This window comes from Scyliorhinus canicula, chromosome 2 (genome assembly GCF_902713615.1).
Source record: "Scyliorhinus canicula chromosome 2, sScyCan1.1, whole genome shotgun sequence".
NCBI classification, from domain to species: Eukaryota; Metazoa; Chordata; class Chondrichthyes; order Carcharhiniformes; family Scyliorhinidae; genus Scyliorhinus; species Scyliorhinus canicula.
The window spans coordinates 85437803-85450000 of record NC_052147.1 but is presented as its reverse complement, the minus strand read 5'-3'; the positions used below and the strand labels follow the sequence as shown (position 1 = coordinate 85450000).

The window sequence follows — 12198 nt, the reverse complement described above, 5'->3', positions numbered from 1 at the left end:
GTACTCCAGAATCGATTTCTTCGTGTTGAGCAGGGGGCTGATCCCGAGGGTACGGGAAGCTGAGTACTCGGCCATTGCGATCTCTGATCATGCACCGCATTGGGTGGATGTGGAAATGGGGGAGGCGCGGGACCAGCGCCCGCTGTGGCGGCTGGATGTGGGGCTGTTAGCGGACGACGAGGTGTGTAAAAGGGTCCGGAAGAGCATTGAGAGCTATCTGGACTTGAATGACACGGGTGAGGTGCAGGTGGGGATGGTCTGGGAGGCCCTGAAGGCAGTGGTCAGGGGAGAGCTGATCTCCATAAGGGCGCACAGAGAAAGAAAGGAGAGGCAGGAGAGGGAGAGGCTGGTGGGGGAGCTATTGGAAGTGGATAGGAGATATGCGGAGGCACCAGAGGAGGGGCTGCTGGGAGAACGGCGCAGCCTGCAGGTCAAGTTCGACCTGCTGACCACCAGGAAGGCAGAGACGCAGTGGAGAAGGGCACAGGGCGCGGTCTATGAGTATGGGGAAAAGGCGAGCAGGATGCTGGCACACCAGCTTCGCAAACGAGATGCGGCTAGGGAGATTGGGGGAGTGAAGGAGAGGGGCGGGAAGGTAGTGCAGAAGGGGCAAGAAGTGAACGGGGTCTTCAGGGATTTTTACAAGGAGTTGTATCGGTCTGAGCCGCCGACGAGGAGGGGGGGAATGGAGGACTTCCTAAACAAATTGAGGTTCCCAAGGGTCCAGGAGGGGCTGGTAGAAGGGCTGGGGGCGCCAATAGGGCTAGAGGAGCTAGTCAAGGGAATAGGTCAGATGCAAGCGGGGAAGGCGCCGGGGCCAGATGGGTTCCCGGTGGAATTCTATAAGAAAAATGTGGACTTGGTGGGACCGGTACTGGTACGAGCCTTTAATGAGGCGCGAGAGGGGGGGGTTCTGCCCCCGACAATGTCGCAGGCTCTGATCTCCCTGATATTGAAGCGGGATAAAGACCCCGTGCAGTGCGGGGTCCTACAGGCCTATCTCGCTTCTGAACGTGGATGCCAAGTTGCTGGCAAAGATCCTGGCAGCTAGAATAGAGGATTGTGTGCCAGGGGTAATCCATGAGGACCAGACGGGGTTCGTGAAGGGGCGGCAGCTCAACACGAACGTGCGGAGATTGCTGAATGTAATTATGATGCCGGCAGTGGAGGGGGAGGCTGAGATAGTGGTAGCGCTGGACGCGGAGAAGGCATTCGATAGGGTGGAGTGGGAGTACCTGTGGGAGACGTTGGAACGGTTTGGGTTTGGGGAAGGGTTTATTAAGTGGGTGAAGTTGCTCTACTCGGCCCCGACGGCGAGTGTAGTGACAAACGGGAGGAGGTCGGAGTATTTCGGGCTCCACCGAGGGACCAGGCAGGGATGTCCCCTATCCCCCCTACTTTTCGCACTGGCGATTGAACCGTTGGCGATGGCACTGAGGGGTTCAGGGGGGTGGAGAGGACTGACTAGGGTAGGGGAGGAACATCGAGTATCGCTGTATGCGGATGATCTACTGCTGTACGTGGCAGACCCAGAAGGGGGAATGCCGGAGATAATGGAACTATTAGCAGAGTTTGGGGACTTTTCGGGGTACAAACTAAATTTGGGCAAAAGCGAGGTTTTTGTGATACACCCGGGGGACCAGGGAGAGGGTATTGGGAGACTCCCCTTCAAGCGAGCAGGAAAGAGCTTTAGGTACTTAGGGGTGCAGGTGGCAAGGAACTGGGGGACCCTCCATAAGTTGAACTTTTCCAGGCTGGTGGAACAGATGGAGGAGGAATTTAAGAGGTGGGACATGGTACCGTTGTCGCTGGCGGGGAGGGTGCAGTCAATCAAAATGACGGTCCTCCCAAGGTTCTTGTTTTTATTTCAGTGCTTGCCCATCTTCCTCCCTAGGGCCTTCTTCAAAAAGGTGACGAGTAGCATCATGAGCTACGTGTGGGCGCATGGCACCCCAAGGGTGAGGAGGGTCTTTTTGGAGCGGAGTAGGGACAGTGGAGGGCTGGCACTGCCCAATCTCTCGGGGTACTACTGGGCGGCAAATGTGTCAATGGTGCGCAAGTGGATGATGGAAGGGGAGGGGGCAGCTTGGAAACGAATGGAGAGGGCGTCCTGTGGCAACACAAGCCTGGGGGTCCTAGTAACGGCACCATGGCCGCTCCCCCCCACGAGGTACACCACGAGCCCGGTGGTGGCGGCCACCCTCAAGATATGGGGGCAGTGGAGGCGACATAGGGGGGAAATGGGAGGTCTGTTGGCGGCGCCAATAAGAGGGAACCATAGATTCATCCCGGGGAACATCGACGGGGGATTTCAGAGCTGGTACAGGGTGGGCATACGGCAGCTGAAGGACCTGTTTATAGAGGGGAGGTTTGCGAGCCTGGGAGGGCTGGAGGAGAAGTTTGAGCTCCCCCCGGGAAACATGTTCAGATATTTACAAGTGAAGGCATTTGCTAGGCGGCAGGTGGAGGGGTTTCCCCTGCTCCCCAGTAAGGGGGCGAGTGATAGGGTGCTCTCGGGGGTCTGGGTCGGAGGGGGGAAGATATCAGACATCTACAAGATAATGCAGGAGGTGGAAGCAGCATCAGGGGAGGAGCTGAAAGCCAAGTGGGAAGGGGAGCTGGGAGAGCAGATAGAAGACGGGACGTGGGCGGATGCACTGGAGAAGGTCAACTCTTCCTCCTCGTGTGCGAGACTGAGCCTCATTCAATTTAAGGTGCTGCATAGAGCTCACATGACGGGGACAAGCCCAGCGAACCATGTGCATATGTTCTGGGCATGTCCAGCGCTGGAAGGGTTCTGGAAGGGGGTGGCAAGGACGGTGTCGAAGGTGGTGGGGTCCAGGGTCAAACCAGGATGGGGGCTTGCGATCTTTGGGGTCGGGGTAGAACCGGGGGTACAGGAGGCTAGGGAGGCCGGAATACTGGCCTTTGCGTCCCTAGTGGCTCGACGAAGGATATTAATTCAATGGAAGGACGCGAGGCCTCCAAGCGTTGAAACTTGGATTAACGATATGGCTAGCTATATTCAGCTAGAAAGGATCAAATTTGCCCTGAGAGGGTCGGTACAGGGATTCGCCAGGCGGTGGCAACCTTTCCTTGACTTTTTAGATCAGAGATAGACGTTCGGGGTCGTGGCAGCAGCAACCCGGGGGAGGGGAGGAGGGGAGGGGGGGAGGGGGGGGGGGCAGCAAGGGGAGGGGGGGGGGGCAGCAAGGGGAGGGGGGGGGGGCAGCAAGGGTCGTGGGGGGACATGCACGACTGTAACGCGGGCAAGTCTGCTCGCTGCTCATGTCTGAAACTGTAGGCTGCCTTGTTTGTTAAGGTTGCCTGGGGGGGGGGGGGGGGGGGGGGAGGACTGGTGCGCGCGAGAGGGCGGGCGAGGGAGGGACATTTGCCTAGAGGGATTGTGTTGTAAATAATTTAAAAATTAGTAGAGGTAAATGTCTGTATGGAAAAACTCTTTCAATAAAAATTATTTAAAAAAAAAAAAAAAAAATGAAAGTCATGTTCCTGAGAGGACAAAGGATAATGATGGGAAGCTCAAGGAGCCTTGGATAACGAGGAATATTGCGAACCTCGTCAAAAAGTAAAAGGAGGCTTTTGTACGGTCTAGAAAGGTGGGGACAGTCGAAACCCTTGGGGAGTATAAAGAAAATAGGAAGATACTTAAGTGGGAAATTAGGGGGCCTAGGAGGGGCCATGAAAGGTCCTTGGCAAGTAGGATTAAGGTGAATCCCAGAGCTTTCTATTCACATGTAAAAATCAAAAAGGTGGCCAGGGAAAGGATTGAACCACTAAAGGACAATGGGGAGAACCTATGTGCTGAGCCAGAGGAAATGGGTACTAAATGAGTACTTTGCATCAGTGTTCACCAAAGAAAAAGGACCTTGTGGAAGATGATTATTGGGTCTGGGTCATGTTGACATCAAAAAGGAGGAGATATTGGGTGTTTTAAAAGACATTAAGGTAGATATGACTCTTGGGCCAGATGGGATTTATCCCAGAATACTGAGGGAAGCAAGGGAGGAAATTGCTGGGGTCTTGATTGACATCCTTGTATCCTCGTTGGCTACAGGTGAGATCCCAGAGGACTGTTTAAGAAAGGTAGCAGGGATAATCTTGGAAACTATAGGCTGGTGTGCCTCATGTCAGTATTAGGTAAATTATTGGAGAGAATTCTCAAGGACAGGATTTATACCCATTTGGAAACAAATGGACACACCAGCAGTAGACAGCATGGTTTTGTGAAGGGGACGTCGTGCCTCACTAACTTGATCGAGTATTTTGAGGACGTGACAAAGATGATTGATGAGGGGAGGGCGGTGGATGTTGTTTACATGGACTTCAGTAAAGCCTTTGACAAGATGCCTCGTGGCAGACTGACACAAAAGGTGAAGTCACACAGGGTCACAAGCGAGGTGGCAAGATGGATACAGAACTGGCTCGGTCACAGAAGGCAGAGGGTAGCAGTAGAAAATGGAAGGATGTGACTAGTGGTGTTCCACAGGGATCTGCGTTGGGGCCTCTGTTGTTTGTAGCATACATAAACGATTTGGAGGAAAATGTAGCTGGTCTGATTAGTAAGTTTGTTGATGACACCAAGGTTGATGGAGTGCAGATAGCGTTAGACCATAAGACATAGGAGCAGAATTAGGCCCATTGAGACTGCTCTGCCATTCAGTCATGGCTGATATTTTTTTCATCCCCATTCTCCTGCCTTCTCCCCATAACCTCTGATCCCCTTATTAATCAAGAACCTATCTATCTCTGTCTTAAAGACACTCAGTGATTTGGCCTCCACAGCCTTCTGCGGCAGAGTTACACAGATTCACCACCCTCTGGCTGAAGAAATTCTTCCTCCTCTTTATTTTGAAGCATTGTCCCTTTAGTCTGGGATTGTGTCCTACTGGTTCTAGTTTTTCCTACAAGTGGAAACATCCTCTGTTTCAATCCTGCAAGTTTCAATAAGATCCGCCCTCATCCTTTTAAACTCCAACGAGTTCAGACCCAGAGTCCTCAACCGTTCCTCATACGACAAACTCTTCATTCCAGGGATCATTCTTGTGAACCTCCTCTGGACCCTTTCCAAGGCTAACACATCCTTCCTTAGATATGGGGACCAAAACTACTCCCAATACTCCAAATGGGGTCTGACCAGAGCCTTATACAGCCTCAGAAGCACATCCCTGCTCTTGTATTCTAGCCCTCTCGACATGAATGCTAAAGTTGCGTTTGCCTTCTGTACTGCCAACTGAACCTGCACATTAATCTTAAGAGAATCATGAACAAGGATTCCCAAGTCCCTTTGTGCTTCTGATTTCCTAAGCATCTCCCCGTTTACAAAATAGTCTATGGCTCCATTCTGCCTTCCAAAGTGCATAATCACACACTTTCCAGATTGTATTCCAACTGCCACTTCTTTGCCCACTCTCCTAGCCTGCCTAAGTCCTTCTGCAGCCCCCCTGCTTCCTCAATACAACCTGTCCCTCTAGATTTGTCAGACATGACCTCCCCTTGACAAAGCTGTGCTGACTCAGTCCTATTTTATCATGCACTTCCAAGTACTCCACAATCTCATCTTTAATAATGAACTTTATAATCTTACCAATGGCCGAAGTCAGGCTAACCGGCCTATAATTTCCCGTCTTCTGTTTCCCTTCCTTCTTGAACAACGGTGTTACATTAGACACTTTCCAGTCCTCTGGGTCCCTCCCTGCCTCCAGTGATTCCTGAAAGATCACCACCATTGCCTCCACAATCTCCTCCGCTATCTCTTTTAGAGTGTAGTCCATCCGGTCCAGCTTATTTATCCACTTTCAGACCTTTTCAGTTCCCCCAGAACCTTCTCCTTAGTAATGGTCACTGCATTCACCTCTGCCCCCTGGTTCTCCTGGAGCTCTGGCATCCCACTGGTGTCTTCCACCATGAAGACTGATGCAAAGTAACTATTCAGTTCATCTGCCATTTCTTTGTTTCCTATTATTACTTCTCCAGCCACATTTTCTGTGGTCCAATGTCTATTTTTGTCTCTCTCACCTTTTATATATATATTAAAAACATTTCTTCCTATCTTCTTTTATATTACTAGCTAGCTTGCACTCATACTTCGTCTTCTCCCCCCTTATTGCTTTTTTAGTTGTCCTCTGCTCGTTTTTAAAGGCTTCCCAATCCTCTGGCTTCCCACTATTCCTCGCTTTGTATGTACTGTCCTTGACTTCCTCGTCAGCATGGATGTCTTGTCCTCCTCTTAGCATGTTTCCTCCTCATTGGGATGAATTTCTGTTGTGCCTCCCTAATAACCCCCCAAAACTCCTGCCATTGCTGTTCCACTGTCTTCCCTGCTAGACTCCTTCTCCAATCAACTCTGGCCAGCTCCTCCCTCATGTCTTTGTCATTACCCTTCTATAATTGTAAGACCATTACATCTGATTGTAGCTTCTCCCTCTCAAACTGCAGGGTAAATTCTATCATATTGTGGTTACTGCTCCCTAGGGTTCCTTCACCTTAATTTCCCTAATCAAGTTCCCTAGTGGGCTCTACCACAAGCTGCTCCAAAAAAACATCTCATAAGCAATTCACAAATTCCTTTTCTTGGGAACCACTACCAACCTGATTTCCCCAGTCCATATACATATTGAAGTTGCCCATGATTATTGTGATATTGCCTTTATTACATGCTTTCTCTATCTCCTGATTTATTTTCTGCCTTACATCCTGACTACTGCTAGGAGGCCTGTACATAACTCCCATCAGGGTCTTTTTCAGGCCAGCAGCACGGTTCGATTCCCGTACCAGCCTCCCCGGACAGGTGCCGGAATGTGGCGACTAGGGGCTGATCACAGTAACTTCATTGAAGCCTACTCGTGACAATAAGCGATTTTTCATTCATTTTTGATTTTCATTTCATTTCATTTCATTTTTACCTTTGCAATTCCTTAACTCTACCCACACAGATTCTATGGCTTCTGATCCTATATGGCTCCTTGCTATTGATTTAACTACATTCCTTACTAACAATGCAACCCTGCCCCCTTTGCCCATCTGTCTGTCCTTTCGATAGGACATATATCCTTGGATATTTAGATCCCAGCCCTGATCCCCTTGCAGCCACGTGCTGCAGGAGATATAGGAGGGATATCCGAGGTAGGTTCTTTACTCAGAGAGTGGTTAGGGTGTGGAATGGACTGCCTGCTGTGATAGTGGAGTCAGACATTTTAGGAACTTTCAAGCGGTTATTGGATAGGCACATGGAGCACACCAAAATGACAGGGAGTGGGATAGCTTGATCTTGGTTTCGGACAATGCTCGGCACAACATCGAGGGCCGAAGGGCCTATTCTGTGCTGTATTGTTCTATGTCTCTAATGCCCTCAACATCATACCCACCAATTTCAATGTGCGCAATAAGCTAATTTACCTTGTTCCGTATACTGCGTGCATTTAGGAACAACACCCTCAGTCCTGAATTGACTACCTCCCTTCTCATACTTGTCACCTTTTTTGCTCTGCTTGAGGGTGGTGATGTTCTTTTTCAGTTCTCTAGTTCCCTTTCATGTATTGCATCTTCTATGTTAATGCTCTGGTGTCAACCTCCCCCCCCCCCCCCCCCCCCCCCCCATCCCCCCCTACCATACTAGTTTAAATCCTCCCGAGTGACTCCAGCAAACCTCCCAGCCAGGATATTGGTTCCCTTCCAATTTAGATGCAACACGTCCTTCTTGTACAGGTCGCACTTGCCCCAGAAGAGATCCCAATGGTCCAGAAATCTGAAACCCTCCCTCCTACATCACCCATCTAGCCACGTGTTTAGCTGCACTATCCTCCTATTTCCAGCCTCACTGGCATGTGGCTCAGGGAGTAATCTCCTGAGATTACAACCCGAGAGGTTCCGCTTTTTACCTTACTGCCTAACTCCCTGAACTCCTTCTGCAGGACCTCATCACTCTTCATGCCTATGTCGTTAGTACCTGTGTGTACTGCAATGTCTTGGTGTTTACCCTCCCCCTTCAGCATGTCCTGTGTTCGTTCAGAGACACCCTTGACCCTGGCACCACGGTGGCAACATATCCTGGTGTCTCTTTCATGTCCATAGAAGTACTTATCTGTGCCCCTTACTATCGAGTCCCCTATAACTATCGCTCTCCTGCACTTTGCTCTCCCCTGCAGAGCAACAGAGCCAGTTGTGGTGCCACTGTTCTGGCTGCTGTTATTTTCCCCTGACAGGCTTTTGAGTCCCCAACAGTATCCAAAACGGTACACATGTTAGAGAGGGAGACAGCCACAAGAACAAAGAAAAGTACAGCACAGGAACAGGCCCTTCGGCCTTCCAAGCCTGCGCCGACCATGCTGCCCGTCTAAACTAAAATCTTTTACACTTCAGGGGTCTGTATCCCTCTATTCCCATCCTATTAATGTATTTGTCAAGATGCCCCATAAACGTCACTATCATCCCTGCTTCCACCACCTCCTCCGGCAGTGAGTTCCAGGCATCCACTATCCTCTGTGTAAAAAGGGGTTCTTGAACTGACTGCCGACCATTTCTAGCGGTCACCCATCTGTCTGCCTGCACCTTGGGTGTGACCTCGTCTCTATTACTCCTATCTATGACGCTTTCTGCCACCTACATGCTCCTAAGTGCATCCAACTGCTGCTCCAACCGAACCACGTGGTCTGTGAGGAGCGGCCATTGCTCAAGTGTCCTGCAGACATAGTTGACTGGAAGTACATGCTGGAAGTGTCATGGATCTGCCACATCTCACAGTTAGAGCATTTAAGCACTCAATTAATTTAAAATAAATACTGGCAGCATGGTAGCATGGTGGTTAGCATCAATGCTTCACAGCTCCAGGGTCCCAGGTTCGATTCCCGGCTGGGTCACTGTCTGTGTGGAGTCTGCACGTCCTCCCCATGTGTGCGTGGGTTTCCTCCGGGTGCTCCGGTTTCCTCCCACAGTCCAAAGATGTGCGGGTTAGGTGGATTGGCCATGCTAAATTGCCCGTAGTGTCCTAAAAAGTAAGGTTAAGGGGGAGTTGTTGGGTTACGGGTATAGGGTGGATACGTGAGTTTGAGTAGGGTGATCATTGCTCGGCACAACATCGAGGGCCGAAGGGCCTGTTCTGTGCTGTACTGTTCTATGTTAAAGTTCTATGTTACAATTAACTTTATGGAACGTGTTGCCAGGGGAGGTTATGGAAGCAGATACATTCACGGCATTCAAAAGGCATCTCGGTAAACACATGGATAGGATGGGTATAGAGGGATACGGCACTTGGAAGTGCTGAGGGTTTTGGCCAATGGTGGTATCATGACTGGTACAGGCTTGGAGGGCCGAAGGAACTGTTCTTGTGCTGTATTCTTTTTTGTTCTTTTTCCACTCATGCCTGGATTGAATGTGTTCAGTCTAACCTACCTGAGATCTTTAACAGTTTTACAAGACCGATAACTAACTGGATTGGATATGTATTTGAGGCCGAGAAGTGAAAGGGTTGTGCTGGAATACAGCAAATGTTATTGCCTTTTTTGCAAGCTATGGACTTGACTGTATATTTGCTCTGGGTGGCAAAATTCTAGCTTTGTTATTTTGGACTGCACTAAAATAAGCGAGAGAGAATATTTCAAAAAAGATTTGCCAGTGTAAATATTATTATGATTGTTGTTGCCTATCTTTTAGTGCCTGAAATGGAAGGTGAGAGCACAGCTGAAGTGGACAGTATCAGCTCCCTGTGCTCTCAAATAACATATGCGTTCAGTGGTCAAGTCGAGGACCCATTTTCTTCTGCACCAATGACGAAACCTGCTATAGGTGCAGCTCCTCAAGTGACTGCTTCCCAAGGTAGGTAGCTGGTTTTATGGCACTTTGGAAAATGACTGAAGTTTGGCAAAGAATGTTTAGGTTGCAGATTTGACCATTTGCATGTACTCTTATTGTAGTCAATGGAGCAGCTTCAGCCTTTCCACTGCCTCTTCCAGCACCAGCAGCACCTACCATGTCTCCCACAGTAATGCCAGTGCGTGACTCAAACCCTTGGGCCCAGGTCCCCACAACTAGCGCAGGAACTACAATTGCTGCAAGTAAGGCTATACATATAGTTTAAGGATATAATTGGAGACGGAAACAAGTGACATATTTATAATTAAGTATTTGTTGCAAAGTCCCAAATTAATTTGCTCAGGACCAAAAATGTGGGAATTTCACTTGTCAGTTAAATCACCAATTTGTCTATGGTGATATATTAATGCTAAGTCTCAAAAAAACCCTGAAGTTACTTATTTCAAATTCAGTATGCTGTGTTAATCAGTTTAGACAGACGTATACTGCTGCTCTCCATTTTTCTTTCACGTGATTCTGGAATACTGAGCTTTCATCTTCATCCACTCCCTCGTTCAACAAACTCTACTCCAATTCCACCCCTCTCCTCAGCACCTGTCTCTCATTTGCATTCTTCTAAACACCGAGTTAAGTTTTGATAGCCATCATCTCTCCATCACCAACACAGCCTACTTCGCATTGCTAGTCTTTACCTCTTTGCTGCTGAAACGCTCTAATGTTTGCTATGTCCAGATGTGATTATTTTAAACTTTTTTTTAAAGAGACACTATCAATGGAAACAATGGAAACAACAGCTTAACAAGACAGGATTAACCTTTTTGTATAATTTTTCCCTTTTTAGTCACCACCCCCTCCCCCCCATAGAACATAGAACATAGAACAGTACAGCACAGAACAGGCCCTTCGGCCCTCAATGTTGTGCCGAGCCATGATCACCCTACTCAAACCCACATATCCACCCTATACCCGTAACTCAACAACCCCCCCCTTAACCTTACTTTTATTAGCACACTACGGGCAATTTAGCATGGCCAATCCACCTAACCCGCACATCTTTGGACTGTGGGAGGAAACCGGAGCACCCGGAGGAAACCCACGCACACAGGGGGAGGACGTGCAGACTCCACACAGACAGTGACCCAGCCGGGAATCGAACCTGGGACCCTGGAGCTGTGAAGCATTTATGCTAACCACCATGCTACCCTGCTGCCCCATGATGAACAGTTCCTCAAATAAAGTCATGAACGGCCTCCGCCGCACTTTGAAGCCCTCTTCTGGCCCCCTTAGAGCGAACTTAATCTTCTCCAACCAGAGAAAGTCATACAAGTCCCCCAGGCGAGCCGCCACCCCCAGTGGCATATCTGACCTCCAGTTCAAAAGGATTCTTCGCTGGACGATCAGAGAGGCAAAGCCACATCATTGGCCCCCTTCCCCTCCAGCAGGCCCAATTCCTCCAAGACCCCAAGGATTGCCACCATAGTGATTTTCCAATCCACTTTCCTGGATGATGTCCCGAACACTGCCTCCCAGAAGCTCTCCAACATCTTGCGGTCCCAAAATATGTGAGGATGATTTGCCGTCCCCGGCCTGCAAATCACTTCCCCTCGGTAACTCAAATCTCTCCAGCAGCTCATCCAGTCCAGTAAACTATCCCTCCGAAAACATATCCCTAACCCGTTCCAGCCCCTCCTCCCTCCCCTCCCCTCCTCCCTCCACTCCCCATACATCCTATCAACCTCCCCCAACTTAAACCTATGGTATCCACACAGTGGCGTCAGCACCAATATTTTATAAAGCTTAAAATGCCTCCTCAACTGGTTCCATATCCTCATAGTCAACTCCACAAGCGGACTGCGTGTATACCACCCCAGTGCTAACAGCAACGGGGCTGTCACCGGGGCCCTCAAACTAGAACCCCTACAGGACTCCTCCAACCTAATGAACTCCGCATTCCCCCACCCACCCACCACCACGTCACCTTCTCCATATCCGCAGCCAGTAATAATGCTTGGGAGCGCCAACCACCCTTTCTGCTTCTGCCTTTGTAGCAGAGCCCTCTTCACCCTCGGTACCTTCCCTTCACTATAGTAACTCCGAAATCTGTGCATCCACCCTCCTGAAAAAGGCCTTGGGGAGAAAGATCGGGAGGGTACGGAAGACAAACAGGAACTTTGGTGACATATTTATCTTTACCACCTGCACCTTCCCTGCCAACATCAAGTGCAAATTGTCCCACCTCTTAAAATCTCCCTTAACCTCTTCCACTAAACTTGTCAAGTTCCACCTGTGCATCGCGGCCCACTCATGCATTACCTGCATCCCCAAATACCATAGCCGTTCTCTTGCCACCTTAAATGGTAGTGCACCCAA

The 12198-nt window shown here is 49.6% G+C and overlaps 1 protein-coding gene across 12 annotated transcripts in view; it reads left to right on the top strand.

The window, feature by feature from the left end:
- numb (NUMB endocytic adaptor protein) overlaps positions 1–12198 on the top strand; it is a 289476-nt gene that overhangs the window by 263465 nt on the left and 13813 nt on the right. For 8 of the 12 annotated variants that reach the window (XM_038781896.1, XM_038781860.1, XM_038781849.1 and 5 more), the window contains 2 exons: positions 9670–9831; positions 9930–10070. In XM_038781896.1, the coding sequence (XP_038637824.1) occupies positions 9670–9831; positions 9930–10070 (303 nt within the window). The remainder of the gene's footprint in view (positions 1–9669; positions 9832–9929; positions 10071–12198) is intronic. The other 4 variants (XM_038781913.1, XM_038781904.1, XM_038781878.1 and 1 more) reach the window with 1 other exon arrangement.